This window comes from Epinephelus lanceolatus, chromosome 12 (assembly GCF_041903045.1).
Source record: "Epinephelus lanceolatus isolate andai-2023 chromosome 12, ASM4190304v1, whole genome shotgun sequence".
NCBI lineage: Eukaryota > Metazoa > Chordata > Actinopteri > Perciformes > Serranidae > Epinephelus > Epinephelus lanceolatus.
The window spans coordinates 12,838,893-12,859,890 of record NC_135745.1 but is presented as its reverse complement, the minus strand read 5'-3'; the positions used below and the strand labels follow the sequence as shown (position 1 = coordinate 12,859,890).

Below are 20,998 nucleotides of genomic sequence, written 5' to 3'. Positions count from 1 at the left end.
TTTATGTCTTGTCTTGCTATGTCTTATCGCATCTTGTCAAGTTGTCTTGGTCATCCTGTCACATCTCTACTCGTCTCATCTCCTCTCAGGATTTGTTCACCTCTGAGCAGTGGTCATGATGGCGTCCACCACCTCGATGATCCTGTGCAGCGCCGAGTCAGTGCCGATGGTCATGTCGGTGCCGCAGAAGTCATTGTCAATGGAGCCGACCATGCCAACAATGTGGAGCATCGAGTTAGCCTCGGCTGCGTCCTTACTGATGAGACCTGAGAGACATAAAATCTCTTAACACCTTTAAAGTTTGAGTGCTGTGGCATGTAACGTCGACTGAAAGCCCTGCGGTGAGTGATCACCTTGTTCGACGAGCTCATCCAAAAGGCCGCTCCACTCCTCTCTGAACAGGTTGGCTCCAGTCAGGCTGCCATCTCCACCAATCACACACAGGTTGGTGATGCTGCGCTGCACAAGGTTGTGTGCGGCTTTCAAGCGGCCCTCGTGGGTACGAAACTCTTTACAGCGGGCGCTGCCGATGACTGTGCCACCCTGAGGGGAATTCAAATTACAATCAGAAATTACACAAGTCTCTTCTGCTGGCTTCCACTGCTCATTTACAAGATAAATATTTTGTCACTGTGGCACTAAATCCACTTTAGACAATTACAGTCTGACCATGACAAATGGTAAAACAATCTAATTTGATCACAGGCTCATTAGGCTCAAAGCTCAAAGCATTATTGCTGAGTCACTACCAATGATCATCATCACAGATGTCCAACAACTTAGCAAATATTCCACTGTGTTTGCTCAAGCTTAAATACTGCTGCTCCTCTGTCAGACAGCATGTCATGGTGCTAACATAAACAGCGATAATTAACATTAACACAGGGTCAAGTGTTTAAATGATAGCTGGATTTAAGGGTTTCATAGTTCACAGCACAGAAGAGGAAATACAGATAGTTTTATTTCAGCCTGATGCAACTATTTTAAAAGTATGTGACCTGAAACAGAAGCACAAAGCTCTGCTCACCACTTGCAACATGCTGGAGACGCTTTCCCACGTTGCCTCTTTGATGTTGTCTCCTCCATCCACCATCCCCTGGTACCCCTGAGAGGACAGACAAATATGATAAATGACTCCTATGGAAAAAAAATATTGAAGGAGTGTCCCCTGAAAGTTATTAGTCCTAGACCCCTCAGTTGACCGACATTTTTCAAGTCGAGCAGCTGATGTTGTACATCTGGGGATGTTTCAGTCCCTAGATTTAGCTGCAGAGTGAGCGCTCCTTGCTTTTTTGCTGCCCTCTGGCACAGGCAGCTGTGGACCCAGACCCCTGGGGGAGTCTGAGTGAGACGGAGGCAGCTGCCCGCGGGAAGAGATCTGGTCAAGATCTGAGATAACATTACAGTTATTGTGAATTTAAAGCTCACAGCAACTTAATACAACACAGTCTCTGGCTTTTGTTTGATATCTAGTGTCAACAAAAATGTTGTTGCACATATACGATCCGTCATTAGCGCAGTTAGCCCACATTAGCTCAGAAGGCTAACGTTGCTTGTCACTGTCATCCTGAGCATCCTGCAAAACCTTGTTCAAACTCTCTCAGACTCCACATGAAAAAAGAAAAAAAGAAAAGAATAGCCAAATATTCATACTGAACAGTCAGATCTGATTCAACTGACATAATAATGAGCCAGGTACAGCCCTAAATAATGTAACTATGGGTCATTTTATTCTCATCCTGAGCCGTCATATGCTTAGGACTGCAGATAAATGTTATTTCAATCCATCAATGATTATTTTTTAAAACTATTTAATTAATTATTTAGTCTATAATACATCAGTAAGTAGTAAAAAATCCCATACAATCATAACTTCCCCAAAACAAAAATGACAAATGTTGTTTCGCACTTACATAAGAAAAGAAAAATCCTCACTTTTAAGAGGCTGGAACCCGAGTACGTTTGCCATTTTTGCTTGATAAATGACTTTCTTGATTTTCCGTTACTCAAATAACTGATTCATCTGCAAATAATTTCAGCACGAAATGTTCAAATGAATGTTCCTTTTTGTTTATTCACAGTGTTGTGAACGCTGATCCAAACTTCCCGCCAGAGTCCAAGCCAAAGTAAAGGCGTCATGGCACTCAGCTGTCATTACTCGCGGCCCAGTGGGAATTCGAGGCTGATGGGGATGACAGTGCAGCCAGTGAAGGATGAAGTCTGCCCCTGGTAATCCAATTATATCAACACTGAGACCAGATCATCTTTCTCTGCCCGTCACTGCCATCAATGGCGTCATGCCCATTCAAACTGCACATATATTCTCAGACGTTCGATATTAAACAACTTTAATGATGTTAATAAAAGAGGGATTTGTTGTTGCTTTTCTTTTCTGATGAATGAATCATACCATTTCTAACTATTTAAAGCACCAGCAGTGTGTTTTCTTTGTATCCCACAGATATGGTGTAATTCAGTGTACCTTGAATGGTTGTAGTGTGGCATGGATGACACCGGTGGGAACAAAGCCCTCAAAGCTGCATATCAAATGTCATTTTAAGACAAGATGAACGCTATATTTATTTACTGTCTATAAGAAGTAAGTAGCATTATGTGTAATGATAGAATACACATGTAAACCTGATTTAAGGTGCAACAAAAAAACACTGGGGGTGTTTTATATTTTGTAAATGAGTACAACTATCTCCGCACAAGAGCCATTAATATGAAAAACAGGAGCACAAATTATTCTCGTGATGAAAGTGCACTCTCTATGAGCTGGTGGATTTTATTCAGGCCAAATCAAATGAAGAAAATGTGAAAATATGAAACTAGCTTTACTGAAATAGGAATGACTTTTGATAGCTAGATCAAACTGGTGTAGAGCAAAATGGCCACGCATGGTCAACTATGAACCACTGATCTGTATGTCACCAAACTCAACACACCTAAAGACTATGTATGAGTTGGCAATATTGAAGATGAATGCATTTGAAAATTCAGCTATTCACAACAAACGAGCCAGTAGGGTTGTGCCATATTTCGACTTGTTGACATATTGACGGGATACTGTTACCCACGGCAACAGCAAGCATGGCTGAAAGTGAAATTATGGTAACCCTAAATCCCTGTGAAATAAACTGTGGTGTCGTTAGGCCTGGGCGTCCTGAAAGTTTATGAACAGCCCTGGACTTCTCAGACTCTTTAAGCGCTAAGAGGGAACTCATTCAGCGGCTCCTCCGGCAGCAGCACATGGGAGTCAGTGTTGTCAAGTCATTTTGTCATAAACCTTTAGTAATGTAAACCTACGTGACGCTCGCAGCTCGACAAAAAACTACATATACAGTACAGGCCAAAAGTTTGGACACACCTTCTTATTCAATGCGTTTTCTTTATTTTCATGACTATTTACATTGTAGATTCTCACTGAAGGCATCAAAACTATGAATGAACACATGTGGAGTTATGTACTTAACAAAAAAGGTGAAATAACTGAAAACATGTTTTATATTCTAGTTTCTTCAAAATAGCCACCCTTTGCTCTGATTACTGCTTTGCACACTCTTGGCATTCTCTCGATGAGCTTCAAAAGGTAGTCACCTGAAATGGTTTTCACTTCACAGGTGTGCCTTATCAGGGTTAATTAGTGGAATTTCTTGCTTTATCAATGGGGTTGGGACCATCAGTTGTGTTGTGCAGAAGTCAGGTTAATACACAGCCGACAGCCCTATTGGACAGCTGTTAAAATTCATATTATGGCAAGAACCAATCAGCTAACTAAAGAAAAACGAGTGGCCATCATTACTTTAAGAAATGAAGGTCAGTCAGTCCGGAAAATTGCAAAAACTTTAAATGTGTCCCCAAGTGGAGTCGCAAAAACCATCAAGCGCTACAACGAAACTGGCACACATGAGGACCGACCCAGGAAAGGAAGACCAAGAGTCACCTCTGCTTCTGAGGATAAGTTCATCCGAGTCACCAGCCTCAGAAATCGCAAGTTAACAGCAGCTCAGATCAGAGACCAGATGAATGCCACACAGAGTTCTAGCAGCAGACCCATCTCTAGAACAACTGTTAAGAGGAGACTGCGCGAATCAGGCCTTCATGGTCAAATAGCTGCTAGGAAACCACTGCTAAGGAGAGGCAACAAGCAGAAGAGATTTGTTTGGGCCAAGAAACACAAGGAATGGACATTAGACCAGTGGAAATCTGTGCTTTGGTCTGATGAGTCCAAATTTGAGATCTTTGGTTCCAACCGCCGTGTCTTTGTGAGACGCAGAAAAGGTGAACGGATGGATTCCACATGCCTGGTTCCCACTGCGAAGCATGGAGGAGGAGGTGTGATGGTGTGGGGGTGTTTTGCTGGTGACACTGTTGGGGATTTATTCAAAATTGAAGGCACACTGAACCAGCATGGCTACCACAGCATCCTGCAGCGACATGCCATCCCATCCGGTTTGCGTTTAGTTGGACGATCATTTATTTTTCAACAGGACAATGACCCCAAACACACCTCCAGGCTGAGTAAGGGCTATTTGACCAAGAAGGAGAGTGATGGAGTGCTGCGGCAGATGACCTGGCCTCCACAGTCACCGGACCTGAACCCAATCGAGATGGTTTGGGGTGAGCTGGACCGCAGAGTGAAGGCAAAGGGGCCAACAAGTGCTAAACACCTCTGGGAACTCCTTCAAGACTGTTGGAAAACCATTTCAGGTGACTACCTCTTGAAACTCATGGAGAGAATGCCAAGAGTGTGCAAAGCAGTAATCAGAGCAAAGGGTGGCTATTTTGAAGAAACTAGAATATAAAACATGTTTTCAGTTATTTCACCTTTTTTTGTTAAGTACATAACTCTACATGTGTTCATTCATAGTTTTGATGCCTTCAGTGAGAATCTACAATGTAAATAGTCATGAAAATAAAGAAAACGCATTGAATGAGGAGGTGTGTCCAAACTTTTGGCCTGTACTGTATGTGACTGTGCGACAGTTATCATAGCATAACAGCCTGTCACAGGTTACAGTGTGATGATTAGAGGAGAAATGGCAGAGCATAAAGGTCCAGATGGAAAAGGAACAACTCAGTTATTTAAGAGAAGGAAATCACCTGTTGATTTACATATACAGATATATAGAATCTGAATCTCACGCTGAGTTACTGTTGTTGTTTACAAACTAACCTTTTTGTTTAGTTTTAACTGAATATTTGAAGGTCAGCTGTTCATTGTTCTTAAACTAATAATAACTTGTTTTTCACTAATTTGTCAAATTGTCAAAATTATCATTATTGCAAAACACCCTGAAATATCCTGATACTACCCCTACAAGCCGGTGTTAACCATCATAAGATCTGTGTTGTACATTAAGTATCCATATGAATGCAAATCTTCACCCTTCTCCCAGCTGGATATAAATATAGACTAACCTCATAGGGAGTCCAAATAGTTTCAGCAATAAGCAGGAAGTACAATTTTCCTCTGGGGAACGAGAGGAAGAGTCAGGACCTCTTTCTGCAAGCGACAAAGCACTGTGATATGCATCACAGTTACAATACAATGTTTTTTGGGTGTTTTTTTTTTAATCAAATCATCCCCAATATGACAATAAATGAGCACTTTAGAAAGCCTTTGAGGACAGAAATTTTGTTTTTGTTCATTAATTGTTATTTTAATTTAAAAGTATCCTTTGTTGAAATCCATATTTTATGTCTCAACACTTCATTCAAGTTATCTGGGTTTAACCTTTTTATAGTCACATCCAGATAATGCATGACTGCTAGCAAATGCAAGGTCTTATCAGCTGAGTCCTAACGGTTCTCTCACAGACGATCACAGCCCGACTAGGAAGACTCATCAACACTAATTTAGCTCACTGTCGAGTGTGACAGAGGGCTGCAGACGCCCCGGAGGCCACGTCTGGAGTCTGACCCATGAGTCATGCCTCACCTCGTGGACGAAGTACACCTTTGCTCCAACATAGATGCCCATTCGCACAACGGCCCGGACCGCCGCGTTCATACCTGGAAACAGACAGAGGAGAGTTAGTGGTTGTGATGGAAACAAACGGTCTGTCTCAGTTATTCTGACTGTTATGGTGTGTTTGACACGATGTGCAAACAGCAGAAAATGGAAACAAATAAACTGAGAATACACTAGAGGAGCACAAACAAATAGACAACTAAAAAAAAAAGTAATCTGGAGTATTAGCTATACATTAGAAAATGATCGAAAAATCATGCGTTTAATAAACTGTAAATGGAGGACATCAACATCTACAGCCAAACGCTAGTGAAATGGTGATTTGTCACTGGACTTGCCACTGGGACATACAGCCACCATACATTGGATTTATCACCACTCTCTGTCTGTCACAACTGACCGACAGAGAGAGACTAATAGTAAAAATAACAGTGTAAAGAGGGTGTGGCAGGAGCCAGACAGACCAGCAGACAACAGGAAAGGTAAAGAGGTCAAACGGAGACAGACAGAGAGAGGGAGCAGCAGTGTCCTTGAGGATACTGTGCCAAAATACAAATGTGTCTGTCGGAGCACTTAGTGAAATTAGACACAGGAAAGCCTATAAATCTTAGACCACGTCTGCGATCAACATGCGGATTGTATAGATTTATAAGACCTGATGGTACAGATTGATTAAATAAAAGTGTCTGATGTGCAACTGAACTGGCTGAGAGAGGTTGTATCTTGCTGATGTCTTGTTGCTTCAGCATTGCTGATTCATGCAGACTGAGCTGTGATTAAAGGAAATTAGACTACAAATAAATTACAGCAACAACTGATCATTTTCATAATCAGTTTATGTATTAGTCATTTTTCAAATGTCCATCATTAGTTCACAAAACTTTCCAAAACCCCATCCTGAGGGATCGCAAGACCAGCTCACTGTGAATCACCCCGCTTATTTCCACACACTTCTATGATAGTACACACACTCATATGATATGATGAACGTCATGAATGTGGAAGGCACGTTTGATCTTCCTGAGCCTATTGTTTGTAGTAGTATGTGCAACACAAGGCACAGCAGGCACAAGCTGTACCTCGCAGCCAATAGAGCACTGTGCCAAATTTCTTCCCACACCGCATGCTTTGAACAAGCCGTTCCATTCACTGGCTGCTGTCTACAGAATGTGCACGGGATGTGACTACTCCTTGCAAGACAATGTCATGATGTAGGCTTTGCTTAGACAGACAACAGCTAGTAAGAACGTAGCCCTCTTGCTCATTTCACTGAGGCTGGCACAGTGACACTGCTTCAGGCTCTGGTAAATAAACACCGGATCACCTGGCTCCAGTTGCATACAGTCTCAGCTATAATGCTCAACTTACAAAAACTTGAACCAACAGTTGAGGGGAGTTGAAGGGTCGTAAAACTTGATCGATTTTTTTTTTTTTTGTCTGAGCTAGGGCTGCAATTATTTTCATAACTTATTAATGTCCGGGTTATTTTCAGACCAAAATCAATAGGTATTCAGTTTATGGTCACATAAAACAAAACATGCAGCAAATCCTCAAAAGTGACGAGCTGGAGAGAATGTTTGAGTTACATTTTTAATCTCAGAGATATTTTTGTGTTTTTCTCTGTATCCGTAATAAATAAAGTAAATAAGGTTTCATGCACGATTAGGTGCACAAAGGGGGTTTCCTTCACAGAGGAAACACAGCATGCAAACTGTGCTAATGGGAGCGCTGATGGGTCGAGCTAGTGTTGCTAAGAGACCAAGACAAAGCTGATTGGTTGAAGGGGATCTGTGCAAACATGTGACATGGGCTTTAATTTGACAGAATGTTTAATGAGCTTAACAAAAAGGAATACAACAAAGAAATTAGGCGATTTCACTGGATGACGTATCATGGTGATGAACTATACATTTCTCTTCTTAGCGTGTGTGTGTGTGTGTGTGTGTGTGTGTGTGTGATTTTCCAGCTGGAATAACTTGCTCTCACAAATCATGACATGCTGTGACTGTCTCCATCCAGTCTGACTGAACATCTCCCATTATTATTGTCATTTTATTCTTAAGTCTGGATGATAATAAACATACACAGAGGCTGGGGACAGAGTTGTTATAAATTCAAAGAACCTTTAGGGGCGTTCAGAGAAACTTCAGAGGACATTCTCTGAACATTCTCTAAAGGTTCTCTGGGCATTTTTCCAAAACTCCAGGTAACCTAAGAGTACGTACTCTGAATTTTCTCTAAAGGGTTTTTAAAAACTTTTGGAGCACCTTCTGTAAACCTTCAGGGAACATTCCCATAAAATTCTCTAATATTTTTTTTTCCAAAACCGTTAAAGAACATTTAGATAACGTTCTTTAAAGGGTTCTTCCTCCAGAGTTTCTTCGGTGAAACTTCAGGTAAAGTTCGGTAGAGGTACTCTGTAGGTTTTTTCCAAACCTTTAGAGAGCCTTAAGGCAACGTTCAGAGAAAGTTCTCTTAAAGTTTCTTCAAAAACCTCTGGAGTACCTTCAGTGAACCTTCAGGGAACGTTGCCTAAAGATACTCCAACATTTTTTTTTTCCCAAAACCACTAGAAAACCTTTAGAGAATGTTCTTTAAAGGGTTCTTTAAAGAAACCTCTTCCCTAAAGATTCTCTGGTGGGTTTTTTTTCCCAAAACCTTTAGAGAACCTTGAGTGAACATTCAGAGAATATTCTCTTCCCTTTTTCTTTCCAAAACCGTTAGAGAGAACCTTTAAAGGTTTGGGTTTTTTTTTTTTTGTTTTTTTTTAAACCTCCAGAGTACCTTCAGTGAACCTTCGGGGAAAGCTCTGTAGAGGTTCTCTAGAGGATTTTTCTAAACATTTAAAGAACCTTAAGGGAACATTCAGAGAACTTTCTCAAAAGGATTTTCAAAAATCTCCAGAGTACCTTCAGTGAACCTTTAAGGAAAGTTCTGTAGAGGTTCTCTGAAGGTTTTTACCAAAACCTATAGAGAACCTTAAGGGAACATTCAGAGAACGCTCTTGAAAAGTTTTTCAAAAACCTCTAGAGTATCTTCAGTGAACCTTCAGGGAGCGTTCCCTAAAGGTTCTCTGACATTTTTTTCCAAATCCTTCAGAAAACCTTAAGGGAACATTCAGAGAACATTCTCCCTCTAAATGTTTTTAAAATTAACCTTCAGGTAACGTTCCCTGAAGGTTACCTGTTTGCTAGGATGTTTTGAATTATTAAAAAGAAATCAGAATTTGGGGAACCCTCAGTATCTCTCTTCTGTCACAAATGTTTTTTCTTCTTTATTTTTGTTAAATAATTCAATTTATTTTATATTTCTTTTTAAAAAAATCGGAATAAAATTCTAATATATTCTCAAACTAGTGACTGCACTTAATCATGGAATAGTTCAGAAACTTCAGGTTTATATAATTATCTGTCAGTTACAGCAGCATTTTTTACATCTTCAGCTTTTGAATTGACATCTACGCGAGACGTGGGCCACATATGCACAGGGAAATGACCATGCCAATGAAAAACAGCTTTGCTCAGTGGCATCTCGTGAGGCCCACGAGGGGTCCTGACTCCAAACCAGCAGCCTGTAGTTATGACTGGGAGAAAATCAGGACACTGGTAAGGCATGTGTGACATCATCAGGTGCAGTTCCAGTTACGCTGCCAGGAGGAACATACGCTGTTACTGACAAAGGTTCACTGTAATACTCAGCATGGGAGCTGATGTGCTGTGATACGCTGCAGTGAGAATAAGAAACAACATATCTCTCCACTACAGGCACAGTGTTATGTAACAGGCCAACAATAGCTATGGTTACCCTACAGCACTGTATGTATGGATGGCAGAGCATGATATGGACCAGTATATAGGTAGTAATGAGGAAAAATACATGATCTGGTGATGTTTCGGGTGCATTATGAGAGCACTAGTGCAACAATATCACCATCATGTGTTATGAGATCAGTATTGAAGCTCAAAGACACCTCATGGAGATAATGCATGAATATTAATTATCAATATTATAGGCTAATTAATGACATAATATAACACTAGTTTATTCCCATTCATTTAAATTCCCTTGTAGGCTACTCACTACCACGTCAAAACACTGTGTACTCTCTGCTCCTCACGTAGGCGGCATAACCTTCCGTGACAGGACGGAAAGTTACTTGCAAAGACACCGGAAGTCGAGAAACTACGCCTTTCAAATTAAAAGGCTGCAGTGACAAGTGATACATATGGTATTACTGTGAAAGGTCACTCGGAAGTTGGATGTTTCACACTGGCTACCTTGACACTGGTCCTCTCACGACTCATCCTCAGTGATGCAAGGCACGAGTTTCTACATTTTCTTCCTCATGGGAAGTACATCTGATCACTGTAAGGGTACTTCATTGAACTTTTCCAAACTATTATGCATCCAAACAAACTAGATGGTATTCATGGGGATTAATAATACAAAAAAGAAAGCTGAAAACTCTTAGCAGCTCATACAACACATCTAAATCATATTGTGCGGATCTAGAGCAAGTAAGGAACACAAGAAAATTGTTGTAGTAATGACTCGTGTGAGCTGATGACTCAATTACGTGACCCGAAGGCACCGTGGATGCGCACAGGGACGCATGCTCAAACATAGGCTACACATCTAAGCAGCAAGCAACACAGCCTGTATACAGATGCAATGGTGCATGATGCATGAACACCTTATATAAAGAGAGATGTCTTTTAAATGATTAAATGATCAAGATCACTTGTTGATGCTGGTGCTGCAGTTATCCAAAACTGCACCAACATGCACTTATGTTCATTTTACCAGGCCTGGATTATGAATATGGTTTGATTTAATATCAAACTGCTATCTCGGTGGATGACTTTTGCATCCATGTAAAATGTGTGAGGTTGGAGTGTGAATGGGGGCGTCAGCTGTTGCGTAACCGCCATTCAGATTCATTTAACACCGTATAAATAATTCAGGTAGAATTGCGAGTGGCAGCACGATGAAAAAAATACATACACAGGTTTATACTATTGGAATATAATAATCTTTTCCTCTTTGGTGCACTGAGGCGTTTCAGCTTCGCAGGAGATAGTAACTGTAACGTAATGGGACCTTTAGCGCACAAGCTTGCGGCGGGGCATCCATTATCGGACAGGTCTTTGGCTACCGTGTTTCGGACAACCCTCCGATTAAATATGATCCATTACTGGTGGCAAACATCCAATAAAAAATTTTTTAAAATTTGGAAGTGCTAAAAATATTTTGCCGACTGAAAAATTAAGGAAAAGTGTGACCTGGCTTGAGCTTGAGAAAAAAACGCATTTGTCGTGTGTAATCTTAAACAAAATGACACTCAGCATGAGGTTGAAATATGAGTTAATTTTTTCTAATACTGACTGGCAGCACTTCGAAGCGTGACTATAGGCTACACAAAGCCAGCAGCGCTGTCAGATGATGGAACTCCAGCCACACAACGTTACCTTGGGCATCTCCTCCGCTGGTCAGCACTCCGATGGATTTACCAGCGCCGGACAGATTCTCGAAAAATTTCCGGGTGTCCTGCCGCTTCGGTGCCACCGCGCCAGCCATATCTGTCTCGGGTCCCTGTCACCTGTCCAAAAAATTAAAAAGGTACTATCTGACAAGCCGCCCTGCAGCGGTAAGTATCACTGACAGTATCTGAGACGGAGCAGATACTGTAGTAGGACTGCAGTGGTTACCGCCCTCAAGACTCACGTACACACCCCCTGACCAAAGATCGTACTTACAGTAAGATGACTCACTACATACTTTAGTGGGAGCAAATACAGGCCTGCACGTGTAAAATATACTGGAGTAAGCTACAAAGTACAGGTTTGATTTACACTGGGCACACCCCACCACTTTTTGAAAATGGCTGATTATGTCTCCAATGCTTTTAAAAAATATTATAAAAAGTTATGAAAAATAGCTTACTTAGTTTCTCTCTTGTCCTTTCTTACTACTAAAAGGCAGGATCACTGGCTAGACTTGAGATGTGCTCGTATGGTCTCTTCACGTGATGAAATAGAGACTTGACATTGGGCAAAATCAACATACATGCTACCCCACAATCATCAGAGCATACCTGCATATGGAAAAAGTATCAAATGAACTAAGAAATTATTTATTTAATTTAATATTTTTTATAGTTTATTCATGATTATTCTAGTTCCTATAAAACAAAGATTCATTCATTCATTTTCTATAACCAGGAGCTGAAGCCTATCCCGGCTGACATTGAGCGAGAGGCGGGGTACACGTTGGAATGGTGTCCAGATTATCACAGGGCTGACACATAGAGACAGACAACCATTCACACTCACATTCACACCTACAGCCAATTTAGAGTCACCAATTAAACTCACCTGCATGTCTCTGGAATGACACAGGGAGAACAGGCAAACTCCACACGGGTTTGAACCGAGAACTCTTTTGCCGTGAGGTGACAATGCTAACCACTGCACCATTGTGCTGCCTAGAACAAGCATACTACTGAGGGATTTACCAAAAAAGGAAAAGAAAAGAAAAGAAAATCATGATGGAGATGGGTTTGCATTTTTGACCATATATGACCTATAGTAAATGGCGCCATTTTTTATTTAATGTGAGTTCTTCTTGAGCTATCAAAGTCCTTTGACTATATACATTAATTACAATGAAATACTGCGTCATTTATGTGAATAGGTGCCACATGCACATTTAAAGACCTTACTTCCACTGGAGGATGGCAGAGTCATGCCTACATGTGTGATAATGCAGCAGAGATAACATTAGATGAGAGAAGTTGATCTTTTAACAGACCCACTGTAATTATCTATTCTGACCCCATACCTACTCACCTATTATATTGCCTAAAAACTGCATATGTCGAAGACTGCTCGAAACGTTTTCTGTCCCCATTAACTAAAAGCAGCTAAGTTTTGTCACTCGCCAAAAGTGAAATTTTACTGTAAATGTCATTGTTTCTGATGTCTGAGACTTTAACTAGAAAGAGGCATTTGATATTCCTCTGTCTAAGTTGTCTCCATTCACCATTCACCTTTTCTGAACAAGCAGTTATTGGTTTGAGTCATATCTTGAGACTAGAGAGGAGTGTGAAGAAAAGTCATCTCTTTTAAACAAGAGTTTGGGTATTCCCCAAGGTTTAGTCCTTGGCCCACTGCTTTTCAGTCTACTCCTAAATGACCTACCTGCAAGCTGCCTAGATGCGATTTGATAGCTTTATGCAGATGACGCAATCATATATGCACCGGCTAAGTCGCCTAGTAAAGCTGCAGAGATCTTAAATGCATGCTTAGGTGACATACATCAGTGGCTGCAACATAATCACTTTGTATTGAATTGGGAAAAAAGCAGTTTCAGTGTGTTTCTCAGTTAGAAAAAGGGACTCACTTAGAAAATATAATATCAAGATACAGAATGAAAGAATAGAGGAGGTCAATGTCAATTTCAAGTTTTTAGGAGTAATTTTAGATCATCAGTTGAAATAAGATAGACACACGAAGAAGATCCCAGAAACAGTAAAAACAAACCCTAATTGTTGATTGATCTTATTTCCTCTCAGTTTTCATACTGCGTGACAGTATGGGCTAAAACATCACCATCTACAATCAGACACATTGCATCTTTATACAATAAGGCACTGAAAATAATGGACAAAATATTAGCAATACAATCTTTTAAGCTTTGACAGCGTCATTAACTTTTGATTCCTGAAATTAGTTTTCAAATTTATCAACAGTCTAGCTCCAGAGCCTCTTTCCAGATTGATGCAAAGACAAGACAGTAACAGAGTAACAAGGAGCAGCGGGAGTGGAGATTGTAAAATACTATATTGTAAATCTAAATTTAGACAATCAGCTTTCTCCATAAAGAGCTGTCAACTCTGGAAGACAGTACAAAATGACATCAAACTGATTACGGATTTACAATCCTTCACAACAAAGGTCAAATGCTCCAATCGTAGCTAAATGCACAAACTATTAAGGGGTATAGTGTAAATGTATTGTGGTGTGTGTATTGTAGCAGATGTATTTTATTGTGCCTTCCATGTTTAAAGTGTATTGTGGTTTTATGATGTATTAACATTTTAGGCCTACATGTAAAAGCGCAATCAGACAAGAGACAAGAGTATAGCCAGCTGATTTATTTGCAGTCCACCTCACAGTTTGCGGTCTGGAAATAGAGCCAGAGTGAGATGTCCTTCCGTTTTTATACCCGTCTTTGGCTCTCACGACCTGGGCCTTCTGAGCCAAAGCCTGAGAGCCAATGACCAGCTGCGACCTGACTGAGAGCTGAATTGACCAATGGGTGTCCAGATCACGTACAGTGGAAATACATACCAACCAATTGCCACCGAGATTATGCTTTTTCAGTCAGGACATGATACAATTGTAGTAACAATTCATAAATTTCTCTGTCATACAAACACAAAGAATGAGTGTTGTAACAGCATGAGATGTTGACATAATGCAACACAAAGAAAACAGATGATTAGAGGGCTTATGTAATGGCAGGAACAAAACACATAAATCTCAGATATTGCTAAAATATTTATTTCAAAATACTGCAGAGCAGATGCTGTTAGTACTTCAAGTGTACTTCCTGTGTGATGTCTCTGTATGTAACCATTCTTTTATGGTTGTTCATATGAGCCACAGGTTAGACAGAAATCTCAACCTCTCGTGAAGGTTATGACCTTGAGCAATTGTTTACATGCTGCAAGCTTTACTCAATGAGCGTATCTTTCCCAGCACAGTGTGGCATCTCTCGCCACAGTTTGTTATATTTCATAATAATACATTCATGACAAAAAGGTTTATTTAGAGTAAGATGGAGTTGGTAAAGTTTTCATATCTCGACTGGCAGACAGTGGAGCTGCCGTGTGATTAGATTTGAGAGGCCATGCAGAGGACATGAGGTGCTGCACAGGTTTCAATTTCCTTTCTGTAGAGAGGAGTCTTAGCGAGGCAGAGCAGGGTGTATATCTGTGTGTGTGGCTTCATGTTGCCGTGGCTCACATGTGCTGTTGTATGTGTGGTAAATCCTCCTGACTAAAGACGTTTGGTTGCTCCTTACTTCTCCAAATGCAAGTGTCACATTTGAAATAAGGAACTCTTGAACGCCACATGAATCTGAGTGTGTCATTACAAATAGTTACAGGGACAAACAGTTTCTTATTTCATATTCAAGATTTATGACAGGGAGGCATGTATAAAGTTAAGTTCAAGTAAAACAGTTAAGTGACAGTGATTAAGGTGACACCAGGGTCAAACTAGAACTTGCACACATCAAACAAACCCTAATAATTTAGCTATATTTTTCTGTATTTCACGCAAAACACAAAGTATTACAGCTTCACAGGCCCAAGGAGCCACATATAGAGAAATATTCATCTAACAATATAAAACATCTTGACTTCAGTAACCCCACGTGTCCACAATCTTTAAAAACGCTACATTTTGTTTCTGCCTTTTAGCAATAAGTCATTTTTATTATAATATTGTAACTGAAACTGAAACTGAAATCTGACACCTCATTTGTGTGATAAGAGCATTCAGGGGGGACGAACTTCTGGGAAAAACTCTTTCAACAAAATACACAAGTATGAACATGTGTTCCTGAAATTTCTGGAGAATGTGCTGCACACACTGAGTCAAAACTGTTCTCAGTAAAATGCATCTTACCAGATAACAGTGATGAAAAATCATATCTTAGTTGGTGGATAATGGTCGGTGCCTCATTGTTCATGTGAATATTGTGTGTAAAAACCACTGTAATGCAGAAACAACACACAAGAATGAGGCGATTTGCTTCATGGTGAATGAAATAAAAAGACAGAGGCAATCCTGCTCAATAAAAATAATTTATTTACAGTGGCATGAATCATAAATTAACGAGCAACATTGGCAAAAGCAACATTAGAGTCGACAGCTTGCATAAAGTCGTGTGAACGTCTGGACTTCTGCATAATAAAACACTCTGCATTAACTGTATGTACTGGACTGTGTCACCGCTGAGATATTTACTATGAACATCACGGCAGAGAGGATACTAATACAAAAAATCTTTTAATTTGGGGAACACCTCTCAATGTCAACTGCCAGCTGATCACAGAGAAACTCAGGAGGAACTTTAACAAAATATTCTAAAAGGGGCAATGAGTTTGTTTTCTACATCAAAGCACAAAGAAAAAGTAGTTTGACTCAATGATTATTTCTCCAGTTTCTTAGATGTCTGTCATTTTAAATCCAAACTTTCCAACCTGCACTAGTTGTATAAAATAAAAACTCCCTGACACTGTTGTATAAAGACACATTTCAGCTAGATAAGGCTATAAAATCTCCCTGTCAAGCTACAAAACTCATGGTGGCATATTTGCACAGCACTACATGTACATGTTCCTGTCAGCTTTACACATCCTGATGCAGTTATGATGCAACAATATCGGAGAAATATTTTTTTTTTCTGTTTGCATTGTTGTTTAATGCAGACCAGTATCACCAGTGCGATCTTAATCCACTGTGTGCAGGATTAAAACATTGACAGGTTGATGCCATCTAGTGGCAGAACAAAAAACTACACCTAGAGACACATTATGACTGCTAATTTTTTTTTTTTTTTGTATTTTTCTACAAACAAGAACTCCTGCCATAAGAAATAATTTAAAGATGCTATAACCCTGGTAAAATATCCTATGTGTAGTGGCTTTAAATAAAAAAATGGAATAAGATATATTTATTAAGATATTATTTTTAAAAAAAAGTAAGATCTCAGTAAAATATAGTTTAAACAGTCACGTCACGCCATTCCAGTTAGTCTTAGTTTTTACATTTCTTCTATTTAGCATTGTAGTTTTCCCCCCTCAGGTGCATCCTGGGATGTTTTTGTTTGACGCTTGGACAATTTCAGACCATATTATTTAGGCAAAGTCTTCCTACAGCTACAACACTTAACATTTAAGAACTTTAAGCTTCTCTTCTCAAATGAAAAATTAGTTGTTGTTTTTTGTCCAATTTTGAACTATCTAAATATTTTGTCAGAAATAGGTGCTTCATTTTATTAGTAGTACATTCCAGCGTTGGGATTAGATCACTACTTGCATCCCTGACTATGATATCAATGTCATCTACAGGCCATCTAAAGACACGCTGGTCAAAGATTACTTAATGCCCCTTTAAAAAACAAAAAATACAGTGTTAGTGAGGGAGAGTCTCCCTGATACATTGCATGGTGACAAGGTGCAACAATACAGTTAAACTACAAACAAAAATAATTTGCAGTATTACAGCCCACACAGTTCTAGTGGAATTTCCATGAGCTGATTCGCAGGTTAAAACAGGATGTTGTGTGTCGCTTTTGGGGAGGAAAAAAAACCAAACCTGACTGTCTAATTATTGCACCTAATGAATAAAGTGGTAAAACACTCAGCAGTATGTGACACATATAACACACCTGTAAACCTTGGAGTTATACGCCAGACAGAGAATCACAGAACTAAGGCATTATGCTTTGTGTTTTGCATCTTAAGGTGTTTCCATGAATAACAGGATTTTGCAAGTGTTCAAATGTTCAATTACAAATCAAGAGAAGTCTTCAATATATATGTGTATACCGTATAAGTGAAAATCAAGAGAAAATAATTCACTTTCATCTAAAACATAAGGAGTTACTGTACATGAGTTCCGCTTATGATTGCCTCAAACCTTTGCAGAGAGTTTGACATTCAGGATTTTTCCATGGCTTACATTTTCTGTTGGAGGTTTTCTAGAAAAATATTTGCATTGAAAGCTAAAAGGACATAAAGAAAAATGTGATCAATGCTATTAAAAAGTCAGTTTGCATTTTCACATTATTCTTTTGGGAAGAAAAGTAATCTCATTGTTACAGTGTGTGCTAATTAGATTTCTGGACCATCTGAATTGGAGAAAAGCGGATTCAGGAAATTGCCAGTTACAGTTTGTTCTTAATTATAAGCTTATACATGACAGCACCTCATAAATCCAGAGAGCACCTTCCAAACTGACTTGATTAAACTGTTCCCAAAATGCTAGAGGTCCAGTGTGTAGAAGTCACTATCACTTTGGGGGATAAAGGTTCTGGGTGACCTGATCTTCTTCGTGAAACAGATTTAATTCAGCAGTTAGTCTGAATACAGGGACCAGGTGAGACATTATCCTTGGTGCAAAACCTGACATCCTTCCGAGACTGGTTTGTATTTGCATTCATCACCAGTATATAGAGTAGGTAGAGACTGTCTTGTCATTCAAAAATCACAGACTCACCCACAGAAAGACCCGACACAACAGACAACACACTTTTGAATTGTCCTTCAGGATGACGGAGAGCTTCAGCTAAATGCCTGTGATGCAAGAGCGACTCCTGCAGGCCGGTGCATTGCATCCATGAAGTGTCATTTTAAAAAGAATCACAGTAGCATGACGTTTTATTAGTTGTACACAGATTTTTAGAGGCGAAGCTGCTTTGGAGGCAGAAATGATTTCATTGGTTGAATCTCAGCTAGCAAAATAGCATAGCTCGCTGAATTTAGCAAGGAAAGCCAGTTAGCTAGCATGTTGACAAGCCAAGGTTTTACAATGGTCATATGATGATGAAAAATAAGTACATGGATTCAAATATTTTGTTAACATTTTGATCAAGTTCCATTTTTCTTATTAGAGTAAACCAAATTAATTGACTTGCATTCACCGAGATTTCATTTAACCGATGAAATATTTCTGCTCTCAGAGAGATGTTGGACTAAAACTCCAAACTGCTGTTTTGCATTATCACATAAAGAAAAGAGTGTATATTAAATCTAAGTATGTACACTATCTATACACATTCACCTTCATTCAAAAAGTCATTAAATAGGGATACAGCTCCCCTGTAACTACAGCAGTTGAAATATATTAATTTTAAAATCGACATCAAAATGTACCATTTTGAGAGATTTTCTTAAAGAAAGATATCCTTGATTTTTTTTCTTCATACAAAGAATCTCTAAAATTTCTTTAAAACTATAAATACCTGTAAAATATTTTTCATAAACCTTCTCATTCGCTGTTTTTAGCCAGGCTCTGAAATAGAACCGTAAAAGATAAAATCCAGAGGTCTCATTTATGCTTGTCAACCATTCACTTCTCCAGTGTCAAACCGTTATCTCAGTTTCACACACAAACGCGCACACAAAAATGTACTCTCTCATATATATATATATGGTTGTCCTCTCCCTACAGTGCCTCAGAGTTGGCTGGTGTGACAGAAGGAGCAATGTTTCCTCACGTGTCCTCAGCTCCTTGGTGCTTCTCTGTGAGCTGAGCTGAGCTGAGCAGAGCTGAGTAGGCGTCAGCGTTTTTGTACTGGCTTCTGTGTTACCTTGTCTCAAACACAGCCGGGGTCAGCAGAAATTCTATGAAAGACAGAGACAGAATCACATTAATTGGGGGGTAGCTGGATTAAGTAAGAAATAATTATGCCACTTTAGTCCAATTCCTCAGGAGATGTCAGATGACTAGAGTCAGGTTTAGGGTGGAATTCTTCCAGAGAGGCAATGAAAGGGGTCCAGATCTTTTTAAAGTCATCCAACTTGTCCTTCAGAGCAAATCTGATTCTCTCCAAGTAGACAGTATTAGACAAGCCATTAAGCCAGTGACAAACTGAGGAGGTTTCCAGTGTTTTCCAGTGCCGGAACAGAACTTTCTTAACAGTTATAAAGCCATCGGCAATAAATTATCTTTAGGGCTTCCTTTATGTGTTCAAGGCCTCTGTTGTCAAAAGAACCAGTTTTAGAATGTTTCACGGTGTGCTTATGTGTGGGCTTTTCTATTTTGTTGGCTTCTAAAACATGTTTTAACAAGTAAACAATCTAGTTTGTGTGGCTTTAAAGGAACTACAATTAAGAATTCAACTGTTCAAATAATAAGTGGTGTTTACTTTTCATTATGGTTTCCCATTCTATTTCCTATACTCTTGTGTGATTGCCCTTAAATTTCCATGACTGTAAGAGCCAACTGTTGAAGAGTAACAAGGTATTTATCTAATGAAAACACCTTTTTGTATAATTATGGGAAGTAATTCAAAGAATGACACTATCTTAGTTTCAGCTACCCTAGACCTGACAGCAATAGAAAAGTTACTCACGTTTTAAAATTTAACATGAGATGATGCATTTTGTATACTTATATATTCCGTTGGAGAACAAATAAACTAAAGAATACTTTACTTAAAAGGCACAAGTTGCCATTAATAAAACATCTGCTCTATAAGTGATAAATTGTGTGAATGTTTCTTTATTCAAACAGGGACGATCCACAAGAAACATTAACCTTATATAAAACGACAGATGTAATGAGGCCACCCGTAGTCCCTGGATCATCGATATGGTAGTAGATAGCAATGCCATGGCCAAGTTGTAGCATGTCAACTGAGAACTAATTTGGACCTAAACTTGAGCCTTGAGGTACACCAAATTTACAATTGCTTATGGATGACTGCTCGTGCAAGAAACAGAGTTGATTTAATGAGAACCAGCTCAAGACACACAAGACATCTATTGCACGTCTGTCCGTCCTGGAAGAGGGATCCCTCCTCAGTTGCCCTTTTGGGGGGAGTTTTTCCTTATCCGCTGTGAGGGTCCAAAGGACAGAGGGATGTCGTATGCTGTAAAGCCCTCTAAGGCAAATTGTGATTTGTGGTATTGGGCTTTATAAATAAAATTGAATTGAATTAAAGGTGATTCTGTTGGTAACAGCCTGATAGCTTTAGTTTTGTTATACATATTTTAAGTATATCAAATACAAATGACTATGCACAACACAGAGCAGGTATTCAATTCTTCTCTACTATAAAGAAAACACTGTGTCAAACACTACGGTACAGAGTATATAGTAAAGAAGATTCTTATATTTTTTTGCTTGATTGTGATAGTGACAGACAGGGGAGAGAGAGGGAATGACATGAAGCATAAGGCCTGGGCTGGACTCATACCCCGTAACGACTTGGCCTTAGAGG

General features: G+C 39.5%; 2 protein-coding genes across 17 annotated transcripts in view; both read right to left on the bottom strand.

Annotated features, from left to right (window-relative positions):
* LOC117272085 (ATP-dependent 6-phosphofructokinase, platelet type-like) overlaps positions 1-11,685 on the bottom strand; it is a 39,728-nt gene extending 28,043 nt beyond the window's left edge. For 4 of the 5 annotated variants that reach the window (XM_033650831.2, XM_033650832.2, XM_078172976.1 and 1 more), the window contains exons 1-5: positions 11,446-11,685; positions 5,945-6,018; positions 1,028-1,105; positions 354-543; positions 101-266 (exon numbers count right to left, since the gene is read on the bottom strand). In XM_033650831.2, coding sequence (XP_033506722.1) covers positions 101-266; positions 354-543; positions 1,028-1,105; positions 5,945-6,018; positions 11,446-11,554 — 617 coding nt within the window. In that variant the 5' untranslated portion in view covers positions 11,555-11,685. The remainder of the gene's footprint in view (positions 1-100; positions 267-353; positions 544-1,027; positions 1,106-5,944; positions 6,019-11,445) is intronic. The other variant, XM_033650829.2, reaches the window with a different exon arrangement.
* A 7,548-nt stretch (positions 11,686-19,233) lies between these two features.
* Positions 19,234-20,998, bottom strand: part of LOC117271821 (nuclear receptor coactivator 2-like) — a 65,682-nt gene continuing 63,917 nt past the window's right edge. For all 12 annotated transcript variants that reach the window (XM_078172964.1, XM_078172968.1, XM_078172972.1 and 9 more), the window contains one exon: positions 19,234-19,397. In XM_078172964.1, coding sequence (XP_078029090.1) covers positions 19,386-19,397 — 12 coding nt within the window. In that variant the 3' untranslated portion in view covers positions 19,234-19,385. The remainder of the gene's footprint in view (positions 19,398-20,998) is intronic.